At 42.9% G+C, this 19,008-nt stretch overlaps 1 protein-coding gene across 4 annotated transcripts in view; it reads right to left on the reverse strand.

Annotated features, from left to right (window-relative positions):
- epb41l4a (erythrocyte membrane protein band 4.1 like 4A) overlaps nt 1–19,008 on the reverse strand; it is a 70,147-nt gene that overhangs the window by 18,892 nt on the left and 32,247 nt on the right. For all 4 annotated transcript variants that reach the window (XM_049019007.1, XM_049019009.1, XM_049019006.1 and 1 more), the window contains 13 exons: nt 18,320–18,411; nt 17,492–17,569; nt 16,814–16,929; nt 13,334–13,427; nt 12,652–12,735; nt 8,233–8,343; nt 7,373–7,414; nt 7,114–7,191; nt 6,214–6,333; nt 5,161–5,208; nt 5,019–5,087; nt 4,253–4,363; nt 3,533–3,611 (listed from right to left, as the gene is read on the reverse strand). In XM_049019007.1, the coding sequence (XP_048874964.1) occupies nt 3,533–3,611; nt 4,253–4,363; nt 5,019–5,087; nt 5,161–5,208; nt 6,214–6,333; nt 7,114–7,191; nt 7,373–7,414; nt 8,233–8,343; nt 12,652–12,735; nt 13,334–13,427; nt 16,814–16,929; nt 17,492–17,569; nt 18,320–18,411 (1,122 nt within the window). The remainder of the gene's footprint in view (nt 1–3,532; nt 3,612–4,252; nt 4,364–5,018; nt 5,088–5,160; nt 5,209–6,213; nt 6,334–7,113; nt 7,192–7,372; nt 7,415–8,232; nt 8,344–12,651; nt 12,736–13,333; nt 13,428–16,813; nt 16,930–17,491; nt 17,570–18,319; nt 18,412–19,008) is intronic.

The following is a 19,008-nucleotide window of genomic DNA, read 5'->3' on the forward strand; positions in this document are numbered from 1 at the left end:
TCAATAACAATATCAATGAAGTCAATGTTTATCTAAAGAAATCAGAATTCAGGAAAAGCCAGGGGCCGGACCGAGTGTAGGGGGCGTGGCCAGAGACAGCCTGCTGACTGTTCCAAATCATGGGTGCATGTTACAAGTCCGGAACATATTTTAACTTAGTACTAACTTAGCATCATATTTGATCTGATTCGACTTAATATCCCAGGTTTCCATCTCTCATGCATCTGGTGTGACGTGTTTTCAGACTCTCAGGCTGGCGCAAAGAAATCTTACGGGAATTGAACGTCTCACTCCGGTCAGCTGAGCAAAGTTGGTAACCTTGGTATTGTGTGTAGGAGATTCGGTATAACTATAATTTCGTTCTCCATTTACATGCCCGTAGTGTCTTTAAGTGTTATGTAGTTTTGCCTGAAACGCAAAAATAAAACAAAGCAATTAAAGCCAAGCAGTTGCTCAAATTCTGCTGTAGCGATTGAAGAACTTTTGTCGGAAGTTGGATTCGAACCCACGCCTTACTTCGGAGAACGGAATACCCCTTACTTTGAAAGGCCATTTTCGCTGCGCAGGAGGCTTAAGACCGCTCGGCCATGGGGCAGTTTCCAGTTGAACCCTAAGGAGTAGGTTAAGTCCAGCCTTGGCTTCCAAGCTGACGTTTTTCTACATATGTGCTTGTGTATCATGGACAGTAAGAGGGGGCAGGCAAGGAGAGAATTTCTCTCTTTGGGGATCAATAGAGTGTTGTTATTATAACGTCTAAAACGTATGATGGTCTGTCGATAAATCAATAACAATATGAATGAAGTCAATGTTTATCTAAAGAAATCAGAATTCAGGAAAAGCCAGGGGCCGGACCGAGTGTAGGGGGCGTGGCCAGAGACAGCCTGCCGACTGTTCCAAATCATGGGTGCATGTTACAAGTCCGGAACATATTTTAACTTAGTACTAACTTAGCATCATATTTGATCTGATTCGACTGAATATCCCAGTTTTCCATCTCTCATGCATCTGGTGTGACGTGTTTTCAGACTCTCAGGCTGGCGCAAAGAAATCTTACGGCAAGTCTATTTTACACTAGTATAAACGTAAAATCAGCGACACCAAAGGCGTTGGAGTAGTTTGCAAAACCTACAGACTATTTAAAAGGTAACACAACTGTTACATAGGTTTTATAACCGTGTGTCTGGGTGTGCAGACTTGTGGCGAATTGAACGTCTGACTCCGGTCAGCTGAGCAAAGTTGGTAACCTTGGTATTGTGTGTAAGAGATTCGGTATAACTATAATTTCGTTCTCCATTTACATGCCCGTAGTGTCTTTAAGTGTTATGTAGTTTTGCCTGAAACGCAAAAATAAAACAAAGCAATTAAAGCCGATCAGTGGCTGAAATTCTGCTGTAGCGATTGAAGAACTTTTGTCGGAAGTTGGATTCGAACCCACGCCTTACTTCGGAGAACGGAATACCCCTTACTTTGAAAGGCCATTTTCGCTGCGCAGGAGGCTTAAGACCGCTCGGCCATGGGGCAGTTTCCAGTTGAACCCTAAGGAGTAGGTTAAGTCCAGCCTTGGCTTCCAAGCTGACGTTTTTCTACATATGTGCTTGTGTATCATGGACAGTAAGAGGGGGCAGGCAAGGAGAGAATTTCTCTCTTTGGGGATCAATAGAGTGTTGTTATTATAACGTCTAAAACGTATGATGGTCTGTCGATAAATCAATAACAATATCAATGAAGTCAATGTTTATCTAAAGAAATCAGAATTCAGGAAAAGCCAGGGGCCGGACCGAGTGTAGGGGGCGTGGCCAGAGACAGCCTGCCGTCTGTTCCAAATCATGGGTGCATGTTACAAGTCCGGAACATATTTTAACTTAGTACTAACTTAGCATCATATTTGATCTGATTCGACTTAATATCCCAGGTTTCCATCTCTCATGCATCTGGTGTGACGTGTTTTCAGACTCTCAGGCTGGCGCAAAGAAATCTTACGGGAATTGAACGTCTCACTCCGGTCAGCTGAGCAAAGTTGGTAACCTTGGTATTGTGTGTAGGAGATTCGGTATAACTATAATTTCGTTCTCCATTTACATGCCCGTAGTGTCTTTAAGTGTTATGTAGTTTTGCCTGAAACGCAAAAATAAAACAAAGCAATTAAAGCCAAGCAGTTGCTCAAATTCTGCTGTAGCGATTGAAGAACTTTTGTCGGAAGTTGGATTCGAACACACGCCTTACTTCGGAGAATAGAATACACCTTACTTTGAAAGGCCATTTACGCTGCGTGGGAAGCTTGAGACCGCTCGGCCATGGGGCAGCTTCCAGTTGAACCCTAAGGAGTAGGTTAAGTCCAGCCTTGGCTTCCAAGCTGACGTTTTTCTACATATGTGCTTGTGTATCATGGACAGTAAGAGGGGGCAGGCAAGGAGAGAATTTCTCTCTGTGGGGATCAATAGAGTGTTGTTATTATAACGTCTAAAACGTATGATGGTCTGTCGATAAATCAATAACAATATGAATGAAGTCAATGTTTATCTAAAGAAATCAGAATGACAGTATATGTTATTTAACAACCTGAACACAACACGAAACGTTAGCAGTAACATATGATGCTCTGCTGCCTTCAGTGAAAGTCCTGACATAATGTCTTTTAACATTTGCTTTCATAGCGCTGTTCTACATTAAACATTTTGAAACGAAGCAGCCGAACTCGTGCCAGCGGTACGAAACGCGTCGAAGTTTCCCGACTCGACGCTGGAAAAGGCAGGGGCCGGACTGACTGTAGGGGGCGTGGCCAGAGACAGCCTGGCCACTGTTCCAAATCATGGGTGCATGTTACAAGTCCGGAACATATTTTAACTTAGTACTAACTTAGCATCATATTTGATCTAATTCGACTGAATATTCCAGGTTTCCATCTCTCATGCATCTGGTGTGACGTGTTTTCAGACTCTCAGGCTGGCGCAAAGAAATCTTACGGGAATTGAACGTCTCACTCCGGTCAGCTAAGCAAAGTTGGTAACCTTGGTATTGTGTGTAGGAGATTCGGTATAACTATAATTTCGTTCTCCATTTACATGCCGGAAGTGTCTTTAAAGAATTAGGCTTTACGGAATTTTGTTCATCAGTACGAGCTGTCTGTAAGTTGGGTGTTCTTAACCCAGGGACAGACTGTATAGGGAAATGTCTTTATTGGTCTTTAGCTTTTCTGTTTGAAGATTCTATTTTATGACACTAATTGTAAAGTATGGAGCTTGCAGGCCACTCTCCTTAAAGAATAAATATGTCCAGGTTGGATCTTATCAGTGTCACTATGACTATTCATTGCTGGGAGTCTATTTACTTACACTCACCGTGGTATATATCAGCATTTTCAGCTTCCCTGCTCTCCCTGAACATATCACAGGATTTGGCTTCTTTTTATTAATTATCCTTTTCGGCAGGATCTATGACCACCTTGGTTAGCACACATAATAATGCATGCAAAATTCATGTAATGGCTGCACCAACGGGAGCCAGAAGCAGGAGGTCAGACACAGAAACTGACCCTAGTGGACGACACGCTGGATCCTGGGATGTCGGCCGTACGAGTCACCAGCAGGGGGGCCACCAGATCCGTCTGGGAGCTTAGAAAGGACGGCGGATAAAGGTCATTGGATGGACTCCGCAGATATCAACACACAGGGTCCTACACTGAGGACGTATCAAAGCTGTCCAATAAAAAACACTTATCTCCAAAAAATGCATTATTTTCTCAGAAGCTATTTTACAAAATAAGCATAAAGCAATGCAATAACAACTGCTTAGTACCACGAATAGAAACCTATGTTTACACAGCCATTAGCGAATGGTTTAATGTTCTAAATGGACCCGCGGTGGATTATTTTTAGTGAGGCAAATATATCAGTTTCAACAAGATCCAGATGCTCATGTTATATTCACAATTAATAATGATGTCAGTTAGCTAGCTATAGCTATCAATGTTAAATTGTTAAAAGCGATATAAAGCATACAAACAAAACAACCATCATGAATACAAATCTTAATTAGTGCAAACATAAATACTATCTAAATAGATGACTTTATAAAACATATTTTCATTAATAAATTAGATGTCGAACGCAGTAGACAAAGGGTGTCTATTGTAAAAAGTTACAATTGTCAAAAAGTGGACGTGTGTTTTTCATCAGACAGTGACAATATGTAAGCATACTTGGTTGATAAATCTACATCTCAGAGAGTAAATGCCATATTGTTTAACACATACTTGACTTCTGAGAGCACGGATCTTTCCCCATCAGAACACTGTGATCTCCTGTACTGGCGGAAGCTTCTGGGAGAATGTGAATGACGGATGCGGATCGGATCACCTTGAGTTCTGAAACAGCCGTTGACAAATAAGAGCCCTTAGCTACTGTAATAGGGACTAGTGACCAAAACCCCCAGAACATCGTAATTCCGTACCATAGGAACTAATCAATCTAAATGTATTTTTCACAACCTACAGACTGCAGATGTTTCCTAGTATTTAAAGCGAATACATCATCCTTCTATGAATATATAATAATCGGTGTACCGAGTGAGCAATTCTGGAATTTATGCATCTTGTTTGATCAATGAATTGATTAGGATATAATGTATAACTTAAGATACATTTGCAAGAACATATTGAAGCCATGTAGAATTACTTATATTCAATATCTGAGTGACATTTTATATTGCTATGTAAACATCCGTTTTTGTCATTTAAATGTATAATTTTCCTTGCTTTGCATATAATTAAGGCTGACAAGTGACAAGGATTGGGTTTAGAAATTAAATCGATATAACAGTTTTAAATTCAAGATATATTACTGTTTATTCAAATGACAACCCTGTATTGTATAAATGGTTGGAAGTTGGATGGATGTATGGATGCATGGATGGATTGATGGATGGATGGCAGGACTGATGGATTGATGGATGGATGGATGGATGAATAGATGGATGAATGGACAACTATGTGTTTGAGTTCAGTCACAAGTATTACTTACTCCACTTTCTTGTAGGGGATTTCTTTCAGCTGTTCGTCTGTAAGACCAGAGGGATCCACATACTCTTTCCTGAAAGAGAGGCAGACCTTCAGAGTTCACTTCTCTTCCCCAAAGAGATTTGGGGTCAGTAACTCAGACTTACTGAATGTGCTTCCACAGCTGCTCTTTTGCATGGACATCAGGGCTTCTCCTGTAAGCAAGAGAATTCAGAGGAAAAGCTTAGGTTTTAGTCATCTTCATTTCTAGGCAGATGGACAAACACAAGGGCAAATTATAGCACTGTTGTTTTGTGTCTGAACTCCTTCTTCCTTGCATAAGTTTATACTGCGACATACCTATAATGTTTATAGTTATGCAAATATATATATATATATTATTTTTTTTCAGTTATGTATTATATAATACTGTTATACTAAGAGTTGAATTATGCTAAATTGCTTTTCAACTATAACTGAGACATCACCAGCAGTTTAGTGACGAGTCACATAAAATACACATATAAAATTTAAATGTTCAAATTTTAAAGATGTTTACAGATATTGAGACCAATTATAAGAAAGGCAGGGGCGGCATGGAGGTGCAGTGGTTAGCAATGTTGCCTCACAACTCTGGGACCCGGGTTTGAGTCTCCGCCTGGGTCACATGCGTGCGGAGTTTGCATGTTCTCCCCATGTCGTTGTGGGGTTTCCTCCGGGTACTCCGGTTTCCCCCCACAGTCCAAAAACATACTGAGGCTAATTGGAGTTACTAAATTGCCCATAGGTGTGCATGTGTGAGTGTGCCCTGCGATGGGCTGGCCCCCCCATCCTGGGTTGATCCCTGCCCCGTGCCCATTGCTTCTGGGATAGGCTCCGGACTCCCGCGACCCAGTAGGATAAGTGGTTTGGAAAATGGATGGATGGATGGATAAGAAAGTCACTTAATATGCCAAAATAAAAAAAAATATTTTGCTGCTTTCACCACTAGAGGGAGACGTACTCATTTTAAAAATTATAGTTGCTTTACCATGGTGTTTCTGAACCCAGTCTGCTGATTGTCCAGCAGGGATGGGAGGGAGCACAAACATGGTCTGGCTACAGCACCCTGAGGCTCGAATTGAGAAACGCTACTTTAACACCTTTTCAACGTAATAGCACTCCAAAAGAGCTTTTGTGAAATGTCATGACTATTTTGATATTGTTTTTATAGCTCTCACGATCGTGAGCGGTGCCTGGATCTTCGGTGGCTGGGGTCGTTCTGCGATCTCTCCTTCTGCCGGCGAAGCACAGCCTCCCACTGAGGAGCAGAATCCACCATCTCATTTTCCTGTCGTGACCTGGGAGAAACATGAACCCACATGTATATGAGCAGACTTCAGTGCAAATAACAACAAACAAGCCTTATTTTTCAGTTTCTCCATTTTGTGAATCAAATGTTAAAACAAAACATGTATTCACTTTCTTGACAGACTAACTCCCTGCCCATGGCATCCCTGTCTTGTGCCCTGTGACAGACTAACTCCCTGCCCATGGCATCCCTGTCTTGTGCCCTGTAGCAGACTGACTTCCTGTCCAGAGGGTCCCCCTGTCTTGTGCCCTTTGATGGACTACCTTTCTGTCCAGGGGGTTCCCCTGCCTTGTGCCCTTTGATGGACTGACTTCCTGTTCAGAGGGTCCCCCTGTCTTGTGCCCTGTGACAGACTGACTTCCTGTCTAGGGGGGTCCCTGCCTTGTGCCCTTTGATGGACTGTCTTCTTGTACAGGGGGTCCCTCACCTTGTGCCCCGTGCTTCCTGGTATAGGCTTCTAGGAAATGCTGCAATTCTGTACTGGATGAGCAGTTGAGGAGAATGGTTGTACTCTGTGTATGGATGGATAGCCATTTGTGTATGACTCACATGCATAATTTATTTAAAATGCTGTTGGGGGAGTGAAGTTATATTTGATTTAAAATGCTGTTAGGGGAATGAAGTTGTATTTGTCTATTATCAATAACAGTTCACTGACACAGACCAATATAACTATGAGTATTTAATTTTTTTTCATCCCCTTTCACCCACCACTGCACATTAAGAGAGGGTCACGGGCCCACCGGTCACCTTTCTCACACCAACTCACCTATTCTTCTTTTTCCGATGGTCCCTGCTGGAGCTCTCGGATTCACTGCCACTGCTGGTGTAGCCACGGGAACGTGACCTAAAAAAAAGGGTGTTAGCGACACCAAGTGGAGCAGATAAAGAGCACATTTTGACTAATCCTACAAAACAATGTTTTCCAATCTGGTCCTTGGAGACACAGACAGTCCATGTTTTTGCTCCCTCCCAGCTCCCTGTCAGACAGTCCAAATGTGGACAGCAGCTCTTGTCTAAAGCCCTACCTTCTCTTCTGCTGCTGAGGATTCTCCTGAGAATGACCCTTCCTGCAGCACAGGAAAGAGATGTTTATGAAGTTATCAGTGTGCTTAGATAAAATGCACAGATCATCCCCTTATTCCAGTGAAGTGACTACATTTTATTTATTTAGCAGATGCTTTTTATCCAAAATGATGTACAATTTAGAAAGCAGTCAGACACTCCCTGGAACAATCGGGGGGTTAAGGGCCTTGCTCATTAGCCCAAAGGCAATGAGTTCAATGTACTCAAATGGTCTCAACAGTCACCAGATCCCAATTTATGCCATGAAGAATTAAGGTAGTTCTGAAGGCACAACGGGGTCCAACCTGATATTAGCAAGGTTTACTGAAAAAAAGTGGCCAATGACTATATATTCTTCATGTTCCATTTTCAAATACAGACACAGCTATGACCGTACAGCTATACTTGTTCATAAGGCAAGATACTTTAAAGACAGAATATTATTGATTAAAATGCTGGGTGGTGGCCATTAGCGCTAAGGTGTTTTGGTGAACAGCAGCTAGAAATGATGATACCCATAAAGCAGTGAGGGGCAAAATGACACTTCATGAAGCATTTGCTGTATTTTTTTTACCTCACTAGATGGTGCTTTTGGTTTACTTTCGGATATGCTTTTTGCCCTTTTTTGAACAGAGAACACCATCTAGTGGGGTCCATAAATACAGCAAATGGTTCATGAAGCTTCATTTTGTCTCTGCCTACAATAAAGAGTGCAAAGTGTTTAAGGTGGACATGAAAGTTAATATGCGTGTTAGCCCACAGTCAGGGCTGGAGGACTAGCGATGAGACGATGAGGGCAGGTGGGTCACTGAGAGAGGCATACCTGCGTCTGCCTGGCTGAGATGGCTCGTTCTCGCTCCCACCAGATGTGGTATGTCGCCTTGCAGCCGGGAATTTTGGTGATTTGTTTCGTTCACTAGCAGAGTTGTACAAGCTGTTGGCGGCAAAGAAGAAACATTGATGCTGTTTTACTGTTCTTGGTGCCCTAGAACCAGCTTTGGGGATCATAAACACCTGAAAGGCAGTATTTTGTCGAATTTGAAGTAGTACCATTCCTTGAGTCTGGAAAAAGATGCCTTATAGGAAAATGTACCCTGAGGTCCCTGTTGCAGGTGATCTCACTGTGGAGGTTATCTTGCGTAAATTCCATAAAGTGTTGAACAGTCATGTCTGGTCAACTGGCCAAAATTATAAAAATTTCACATGAAAGCAGAAAGGCAGACCTGTCACCATAAGCTCACATCAGGCTCACTTCACTGACCACAAGGGGGCAGCAGTGGAGTATTTTAATACGCTGTTAAGTTGGGAAGATGTAAAAAAAAAAAAAAAAACGAAAAAAAAACTAGAGCTGCCATTCAGAATTGTGTTGGACTCATGCTTATTTTCTGCAGCTCTACAATATCTTTTTTTAATTATTTGAATTTCATTTATTCAAATTTATTCTTTTGTATTCTTTAAATCAAGGATATGCTGCTTGGGACCATATGTCATGCCTGGCTCGTCCGCTCCTCGTGTGTGCCACGCCCCCTGATTATCCACGTGTACTTCCCTGATCTTGCCCAGCTGTGTCCACTTATTTTCGCCCAGTCCCGTCTATTTCAGTCCGTGTCTTACCTTAGTTTCTTGTACGTCATTGATGTTAGTCGGTGTTCGTGCTTTTGTCCCGTACTGCCCTGCCCGGTCCTAATAAATCCCCAGTTATTCCCTGTATTCCGCCTGCCTGCCTGCTTTTTGCCCGCATCGCCTGCCCGTGCGATCCCCCAGCGATTGCAGCAGATCGTGACACCATAGATAGATCAATAAAATAATAAAGTATAGTTTGAGTCAGTAATTGTATGCTATGAAACACGACAACTAACAAATACACAGTTCCCATGAGTCTCCTGAGGTCCATGAGTCACAAGGCACAATAAGAGTGTCCTCACATGTCTGTCATTCATTACACAGCACGCGCTGTCATACAGCTCTCCCTGGAGTCTGCGGCTTCCCCTGATTGCCTGGCTTCTTCTTGCAGGCGTTCTCACGGCTGGTTCAGCAGAGATCTGCAGGTGCATGGGAGGTGCTTACGCAGAGGCCAGCTGAGGCACCTGCATTTTAAGTTGCCCTCTTCTAGCAGAGCATTAGTCTGTCATGTTCCAGAGCTCCTAGTCACGGTCAGTAGACAGCATATAGCTCGAGGTAAAACTCCACTCTAAGGGCGCTTTTCCAGCGCAAAATGGAAGGATGGACAAACAAGGAAACAAAGGCTTTAATCACCATATCGTCAGATGAACAGATCCAGTGGGATTTGGATGGCACAACTTGAAATGAAAAAGTATTTGCTGTAATAGCAAGCCGCTTGGAAGAAATGGGGCATAACTGAAACACCGAACAATGCCGCTTTAAAATCAAAAAACTTAAGCAGGACTACAGGAAAGTGAAGGATCATAATAACATGTTTGAATTCAGCGAAAGAAATACCGCGTTTTTCGATGTCAGTCAGGGGCGGTCACTGATGATGTCATTTGGCACCTTACCAGTTTTTACGCCAGTGCAAAAAACTGACACAAAAGTACCACCATACTTCTGGTACTTTATGGAAGTACTGAAAGTACCGAAAGTACGGTACCTGGTGTGGTGGAAAAGCGCCCTGAATAAAGTCGTATCAAGCCTAGAGTGGTCTTTTTACTATACAGGCTCGAAAAGACACATTTTTTTAATGGGAAGGTCATGTCTGCAGTTGTGTACATATACAGTTGTGTCATGTACAGTTGTGTAAACATGGCATAGAGGTGGTGTGGGCATATCACTTTAGAGCGAGGGCATTAGGCACAGGCTAAGACAGGAAGTCACACAACCAAGCCATCACTGCTCTTTTATCACATCTTTTGTTTTTCTCTTCGCTGACTCATCACAGTGGGGCAATCCATTTAACACACAAGTCCTGAATGCAAACATTCTCCACCGTGTGCGTAGCAGGCAGAGGCAGACCACAATCAAAACAGCACAACTTTCACGAAGGAAAAAGTGAAAAGTTTACAAAACAAACCAACAAAAGGTCGTACAAACAAGAAGCAGATGAAGGAAAAACTCATTTTAGGAACAAGCTAGTAATAAAAATAAATACATGGGATTTAACCCATCTTATTTATCAGGCATTTAGTGAGTAAGTGTGAAGTAATGGGATTATTCACTTAGTTCCCTCTTGAAGGATGGGCAGTCATGCTCTGCACATCTGTTTCTGCTTCCACAATGAAATCATCGTTGTATGTCGTCCCTTCCTAATCCATCCATCCATTTATGCTGGTTCGGGTCGCGGGGGCTGCAGTCTAAGCTGGGATGCCCAGACCTCCCTCTCACCAGCCACCTCCTCCAGCTCCTCCGGGGGAATACTAAGGCATTCCCAGGCCAGCCAAGAGATATAATCACTTCAGCGTGTCCTGGGAATGCCCCGGCACCTCCTCCAGGTTGGACATGCCTGAAACACCTCCACAGGGAGCTGTCCAGGAGGCATCCGAGACAGATGCCTGAACCACCTCAACTGGCATTTTCCCTCCCTCAACAAGACCCCCAGATACTTAAACTCCTCCACTTAAGGCAGCACCTAATCCCCCACCAGGAGAGGGCAATCCATTCTTTTCCGGTTGATAGCCATGGCCTCAGACATGGAGGTGCTGATTCTCATCCCGGCTGCCTCACACCCAGCTGCAAGCTGCTCCAGTGCATGGTGAGGTTACTGGTTGACGACACCAACAGGACCCTGTCATTCGCAAAGAGCAAAGACAAGTTCCTAAGGCCGCCAAACCAGACCACCTACGCCCCTTGCCTATGCCTGAAGAATCTGTCCATAAAAACTGTGAACAGAATTGGTGAGAAATGGTGGAGTCCCACACCCACCGGGAACGAGTCTGACTTACTGCTGGCAATGCGAACCAAGCTCTTGCTCCATTTCTACAGGGACCTCATGGCTCGCAACAGCGGACCACAGGACCTCCCAAGGGACACGATCATATGCTTTTTCCAAGTCTACAAAGCACATGTAGACTGGTTGGGCAAACTCTCATGAACCCTCCAGTATCCATGTGAGGGTGAAGAGCTGGTCCAGCACTTCGTAACCAGGATGGAATTAGCATTGTTCCTCCTGGACCCAAGATTTGACCAACGGGCGGATCCTCCTCTCCAGTACCCCGTAATAGACCGTCCCAGGGAGGCTGAAGAGTATGATCACCCTAAAGTTGGAATACGTCCTCTGGTCCTCATTCTTAAAGATTGAGACCATCACCCCAGTCTGCCAATCCAAAGGCACTGTCACCAACGTCCACGCAATGTTGAAGAGGCGCGTCAGCCAGGACAGCCCAACAACATGCACAGCTTTCAAGAATTCAGGACCAATGTCATCCACCCCCAGAGCCCTACCACCAAGTAGTTGTTTGACAATTTCAGGGACCTCAGCCCAGAGGCACACCATTCCTCCCAATCACACCCTTCTAGGTTTCACTGTCATTAACCACGTGAGCATTAATGTCCCCCAGCAGCCTTCCAGCCCCCCTTCCCAGGCCTCCAAGAAGGCTGGATGCTCCAAACTGGTGTTCGCTGTCTATGCACAGACAACAGTCAGAGCTCGTCCCCAGAGACGAAGTTGAAGGGAGGTGACCCTCTCATCTAAATACCAATGCATTGGCACCGAACTGGATGGCTACAAGTAGCCCCACCCCTGCATGCAGCCTTTCAGCATGGTCAAGTTGGTATCTCTCTACCTCCCGCACCAGCTCAGGCTCCTTACATTCCTTACGTTACGTTCCATGTACCCAGAGGTAGTTTTGGCCGCTGACGATCGGTCTGCTGTTTCACAATCCTTTAAACTTTAACTTTCAGATAAAAGCAACTGGACAGAGTGGAGTTTTATAACTCTCAAATAATATATTTAGGGGCAGTGTGTGCTTGTGATCGGAAGGTCGCTGGTTCAAATCTCAGGGTTGGTTGAATGATTTGAATATTGGGTTCATGAGTAAGGCCCTTAATTTCCAATTGCTCCAATTATTATCTCAAAAATGTATGTCATTTTGGATAAAAGCAGCTACTGAATAAAACATGCATTTCATTCTCACAATCATGCACTGTATAAGTGGTTGGAAGTTGAGTGTATGAGTTATGTATCACTTAGTAATTCCCTAACTACCTCCCCAATCATGTGATCAGAAACAGAGTGAATGAATAGCAACAGCAGTTTGTCTGTAGTGTCAGGCAAGTCAGATCAGGATACCTTTGCATCGAGTTTTCTTCCCAAGGTGCACTGGGGACTCTTGAATGTACTTCTGGACTATTCACTATATTACTTGCTTTGCAACTATGGGGAAAACATATAGACATACAGTTGCTTATTCTTCTGATGAAAAACTTCAGCTTTGTTAAATATAGTATATGAGTATAAATATTCAAATGCAGCTAGGGATAATGTTTCGAAAGGGTAACATTATAAACCCTCTCACATCTTAAGCAGTTTTTCACACTTTGTTTTAATTTAATCTTGAAAATAAAACACATTAATAAACACAAGAAAGCACATGGCTTCACTTCCACAAGATCTAGTACAATCAGAACCACCAAATCATCAGTCCAAAATATGGTCAACTGCTGCAACCTAAGGGCACCATTGCAGGAGGCGACAGATGCATGTTTCCTAGAGGTGCCTCCTAAGAGGTATCTGGCTGAGTTCCTGCCCCCAGCACATGACAAATATACCATGTGTGAAGAGCTACAACACTCAATATGGGCCTCTTGATATCTTACAGTACGTTCATCGGATCTCTATGAAAATATCGCTAGAACAACAATGTATCACTATGTTTAATCTGGAGCAAACATAGCTCCAAAGAACATATATTTTACTAAAAAAACCTGAACCAGTTTTGCCTGAATATTTCAATTCACCATTTCTTATGCACCTTTTTACTGCTGAAGAGTCATCAGTTCTGTTTCTTGTTTCTTGACTTTCTTCACCTTCAGGATTACTATTTGATAGATTCATGTTGTTTGGTCCTTAATGAAAGATAAAATGTTTATTAATAAAACAAATATATGTTAAAATAATAATCCTAGTGATCCCCGAGTATATCATGCAAGGCTGTAATATTAAATTTTTTTTACTATGCTTTGTCATGTTTCATGTATCTTATAGCATCACATACTGTGCACAATTTGATACTGACAAAATTTTCAACACCTTCAATACTTCAGCTTAATTGTTTTTTTTACATTGGTTACAATCCAAATGATCTTACTTACTTTGCCTTCAGTACTACAGACTAATGGCCACCTAAACGGCTCTTCCCCCAAGCCATTGCCCTCCCTAACAAAGAACCATTAGGAGCGCGCTTATTTGGGGTGGGGGTTCAGCATTGGGGTTTCATGAGCCAGCTGTGAATTTACAGGCCCCCTCTCCCTGCAGGCAGCTGACAGTATCGAACAGGGAAGCACTGAGCACACTCATACTGTAGGCCATCATCACTGATATAGACCGGGAGCCCAGAGGGGTTAGCCTAGCTGAAAAGCGAACCAATTTCCCTTAGTATAATCTTGCTGGGGGGATATGACAGTTCATCAGAATGGATGTCTGCCGGGTCCGTGGTGGTGGGTGTGGCTGTGAGGGGTGTGGAAATTAATTCAAATTATTGAGCTAGGTCAACTCAAAAATGAACTTCTTGAAAATGGTGCTTCAATGTACCTTATACAATCAGGACTTGTAAACAGGCACCGCCAAACATTTTTAGTGGTGGGGTACCCTCGGCAGAGTTATGTAACTGCCCTGCAAAAATTCGAGCTAGATCAGCTGATATCGAACCAAATGAAACTAGTTGGAACTTGTTCAGTATCAACCCAGGTATCATGAATGAGCATTGCCAGACAGTTTCTGTGGTGGGTTACCCCTGCCAGACACGCCCAAAAAGACCACACCCAAAACTGAGCTAAATCAGCTTACATCCGAACTGAATGAAACTAGTTGGAATGGGTTCAGTATCAACCCAGGTATCATGAATGAACATTGCCAGACAGTTTCTATGGTGGGTTACCCTGACAAACACACCAAAATTTGAGCTAGATCAGCTGATATAGGGCAGTTACATAACTCTGCCGAGGGTACCCCACCACTAAAAATGTCTGGCGGTGCCTGTTTACAAGTCCTGATTGTATAAGGTACATTGAAGCACCATTTTCAAGAAGTTCATTTTTGAGCTGACCTAGCTCAATAATTTGAATTCATTTCTACACCCCTCACAGCCACACCCACCACCACGGACCCGGCAGACATCCATTCTGATGAACTGTCATATGCCCCCAGCAAGATTACACTAAGGGAAATTGGTTCGCTTTTCAGCTAGGCTGACCCCTCTGGGCTCCCAGTCTAATAATGTCGGCCTTGAGGTCAGTGGGCGTCGGCTAATTCTTTTGCCAATGATGACACCTTTCATGATTCAAAGGGCAAGAAATTGTACAGCTGGGTGGGAAGATATGCTGTAGAGGGGTGGGAACTGTTTCCATGATGACCAATAAAAATGATTTGTGGAGGGTAAGGACTTGGGCAAGGAGGGACAGTGGTGTCTCTTTAGTTTACTCAACCCTACTGAGTCATACTGCTTCTAGCTTTATTTGGTATTCCTAGTTTCATATATCTGATTGTTTAGAAGCATCTTTATGGTTCAACAGCTGAGATGGAGTCTACTTAAATAAGCAATAAAGACAGATTTATCAGAAGGTGTGGTACCTTCTGATTGTAAGCACGCCTTCATAACGCCCATTTTCAAAAAAGGGGATAGAAGTAATTTGTCTAACTATAGGCCAATCAGTCTAACTTGTATAACTGGTAAAGTTATGGAGGCTATAATCAAAGAGAAAATGGTAGATTACCTGGACTCCAATAACATTCTGCGGGATAGCCAGATTTAGGAGAGGTAGATCCTGTTTAACAAATCTGTTGGAGTTTTTTGAGGAAGCTACTCAGGAAGTTGATGATAAGAAGGCCTATGATGTCATCTACTTAGATTTCCAAAAGGCTTTTGATGTTGTCCCCCACAAGAGGCTCCTACTTAAACTCAAAGCGACAGGTATTTTAGGTACCGTAGCGACCTGGATTGATAACTGGTTAACAGATAGGAAACAGCGAGTAGTTATAAGAGGCACAATGTCACAGTGGGCCTGCGTTCATAGTGGGGTACCGCAGGGTTCGATTTTAGGACCGCTATTGTTCCTAATTTACATAAATGATATGGATACCAATATATACAGTAAACTGGTGAAATTTGCAGATGACACCAAGGTGGGTGGTGTAGCAGATACTGAATTAGCGGCTCAGCAGCTACAGCGGGATCTTGATTTAATTAGTGACTGGGCCGATACCTGGCAGATTAAATTTTACGTCGATAAATGTAAGGTACTCCATCTAGGGAGCAGAAATATAAAGTACAGGTATTTCATGGGTGTCACTGAAATAAAGATAGCCGATCATGAGAAAGACCTTGGTGTGTATGTTGATGCTTCCATGTCCCATTCTCGCCAGTGTGGGGAAGCAATAAAAAAGGCCAATAGGATGTTAGGGTATATCTCCAGGTGTGTGGAGTTTAAGTCAAGGGAGGTAATGCTAAGATTATACAATTCCTTGGGGAGACCTCACCTAGAATATTGTGTGCAGGTTTGGTCACCATATCTTAAAAAGGACATTGTGGCCTTAGAAAAGGTGCAGCGTAGGGCCACAAAAATGATTCCTAGTCTTAGAGGAATGTCATACGAGGAACGGTTACTTGAGCTAAATCTGTTCAGTCTCAAGCAAAGGAGACTGAGGGGGGACATGATCCAGGTATATAAGATTCTAACAGGTTTGGATGCTGTTCAACCAAATAGTTACTTCAGCATTAGTTTAAATACACAAACTCGTGGCCATAGGTGGAAATTAGCGGGAGAACATTTCAAGCTGGATTTAAGGAAGAACTTCTTTACACAGCGCGTAGTCAGAGTATAGAATAGCCTTCCTGATAATGTAGTGCAAGCTGAATCCTTGGGTTCCTTTAAATCAGAGCTAGATAAGATTTTAACGACTCTGAGCTATTAGTTTAGTTCTCCCCAAGCGAGCTTGATGGGCCGAATGGCCTCCTCTCATTTGTATAGTTCTTATGTTCTTATGTTCTTAGATAAGTGTGAAGTCCACATGGCAATGGGTAAGCATATGAAATTCTTCCCTCTCAAATATTATAGCCAATTATAGTTATTATAGTTCAGTAATTAAGGCAATGTTAAGCTTGATAAAGGCAGCAGACACATCATTAAATAGGTCTAAAAATACTGAAGATGATCAATGAATTGATTGAAGTTGACAAGCGATGTTAGCTTGATGGCTCCTGCGCTGGGAGTGTCTCTGTCTCTTGGAGGCTAACCTGTCAGCGAGGCGGCCCGCTTGGGGTACGTCTTACTGCGGCACCGCTGGACCTGCAGGTCAGGCCGCGGCAGGTGGATGGACTGGTGCTTCCCCATCTGGAAGGCAGTCTTCCCGCTGTGCATGACACAGACAGGCCGCGACGTTGTCATGCTTACTTTTACAAATTAACAAATTACTTATATATAAAGCATGAAAAATGTTTTCTGTCTGCTGACCTGTCAAAGCTCAGATTACAAAAAGCTGGTCACATATAAAATCAACCTCTCATTTACCATTCAAAAAAGGAAAACTTAATGTCATCCGCAGTTAATTAATGGATTTAGTAATATAATAAAATGGACCTGGGATGGAAGGTGTTCTCCCATGTAACATTTTTGTCTTTGGAAATTTGTGCAGAAAACATATTGTGTCTATGATTTGTAACAGATGTTATTATTGATGTCAGTCATGGCATGGACCAGACAGTGTGGTAAGGTGCTGAAAGTGATGTAATGTGTTGAAACACCATTTGTTCAATGAACAGCAACATCCTTTGTATCTGAAAACAGATAACTGGGATTTTTTTGTCTTCCAGGGTAAAAATGTAAATTCAGCTACAACAATTTAGAGAACAGAAATTGTACATTGGAAGAATGCAGATTCATGTTTTTCACCTGCATAAATAACACTGACTAACCTGTAGCGATGCTTTGATCCGAGAGAGCCGAGCTTGGTGAGTTTCCTCGTCAAGGAATTGGACTCATTCTCTGGCATCCTTAGCAAATTTAGGTCGTACAAGATACAGAGTTTGTTTACAATGCAACAGAAAACAGGACGGACCGTGATCATGTGACCGTGATCATGTGACTATCTGCCTGACCAGGGGTATACTTCCCAAAAGCACAGATGCTAACAATGCCGTTATTTACATTACGTAATTAGAACTATGCAGCTGAACAGTTCCAGCTATTTAAGCTGATGATGGAAGTTTTTGGGGAACATATCTCACTTCTAGGATGAGGTCGTGATCATGTGACCACCAGCCTGAGCAGAGCAGGGGTGTTTCTCAATACCAAGAACGCAGAGATCTTACTTGTGGTCTTGGCAAGATCGGTCTTGTTAACTTGTCTCCCAAGAACACAGTGGGGGAAGGCAATGAATCATAGGTTTGTTCTCATTTGGCAGGGATGCAACCAATATATCCCTGATATTTGGGGTGGGGCAATCCTCTGTATTCTGTTCTTGAGTATTTGAACTGGTCTTCAGCAATGGAACTTGACGTAAAACACGAGAACACAAGTATGGTCAAGCACGCATATTGAGAAACACCCCAGTTCTAGGATGAGGTGTGATCATGTGACCACCAACCTAAGTAGAGCATTTTTAGGATGAGGTGTGATCATGTGACCACCAACCTAAGCAGAGCATTTCTAAGATGAGGTGCAATCATGTGACGACCAGTCTGCTTTCCAGGGGAAGATAAACACATCAGCTTTTCGGTGCCTGGGTTATAGACAACACATACCTGAAAAACATGTGATGCTCCACGCAGCACTTCCAAAGGTGTTTACAAGCTGTTTTGCTGGGTGCTTCAAAGAAGAATGAGGTCTCATTACACTGCGAAGTAATGATAGTGGGGTAAAGGTTTACTTTAGAGCTTTTCATCTGACAAAACTCTGTTGTTTAATTAAAGACATACAGATTTCACCAGCAAGAGCATAGAATAATGAGAGATGGATTGGATGCAATTATTTGATGTTACCATAGGAAACCTTACAGGGGCAAATGTCTAACAAGATCACAAGCTGATGGAAAATTACACGTCAGGAGATCATTTCAGACCCTAAGTGTTTGTAATTATTACCAATTGAGCCACTAAACACAGCAGTTCACAGATCTCCTGCTGTACACATTCTCAGTCTTATACAGAATTCAGCCTTCATTATGAGCATTTCACAGACCTCCTGCTGTACACATTCTCAATCTTATAGAGATTTCAGTCTTCATTATGGAAGATATGTACCAGTGGAAGAAGAAGAAGCGTAATTACATTAGAATTAAAATTATATAAGCCTAACAAGTTTTAATATGGGGCGGCATGGTGGTGCAGTGGTTAGCACTGTTGCCTCACATCTCTGGAACCCGGGTTTGAGTCTCCGCCTGGGTCACATGTGTGCGGAGTTTGCATGTTCTCCCCATGTCGTCATGGGGTTT

The sequence above is a fragment of the Brienomyrus brachyistius genome, chromosome 7, assembly GCF_023856365.1.
Source record: "Brienomyrus brachyistius isolate T26 chromosome 7, BBRACH_0.4, whole genome shotgun sequence".
NCBI lineage: Eukaryota > Metazoa > Chordata > Actinopteri > Osteoglossiformes > Mormyridae > Brienomyrus > Brienomyrus brachyistius.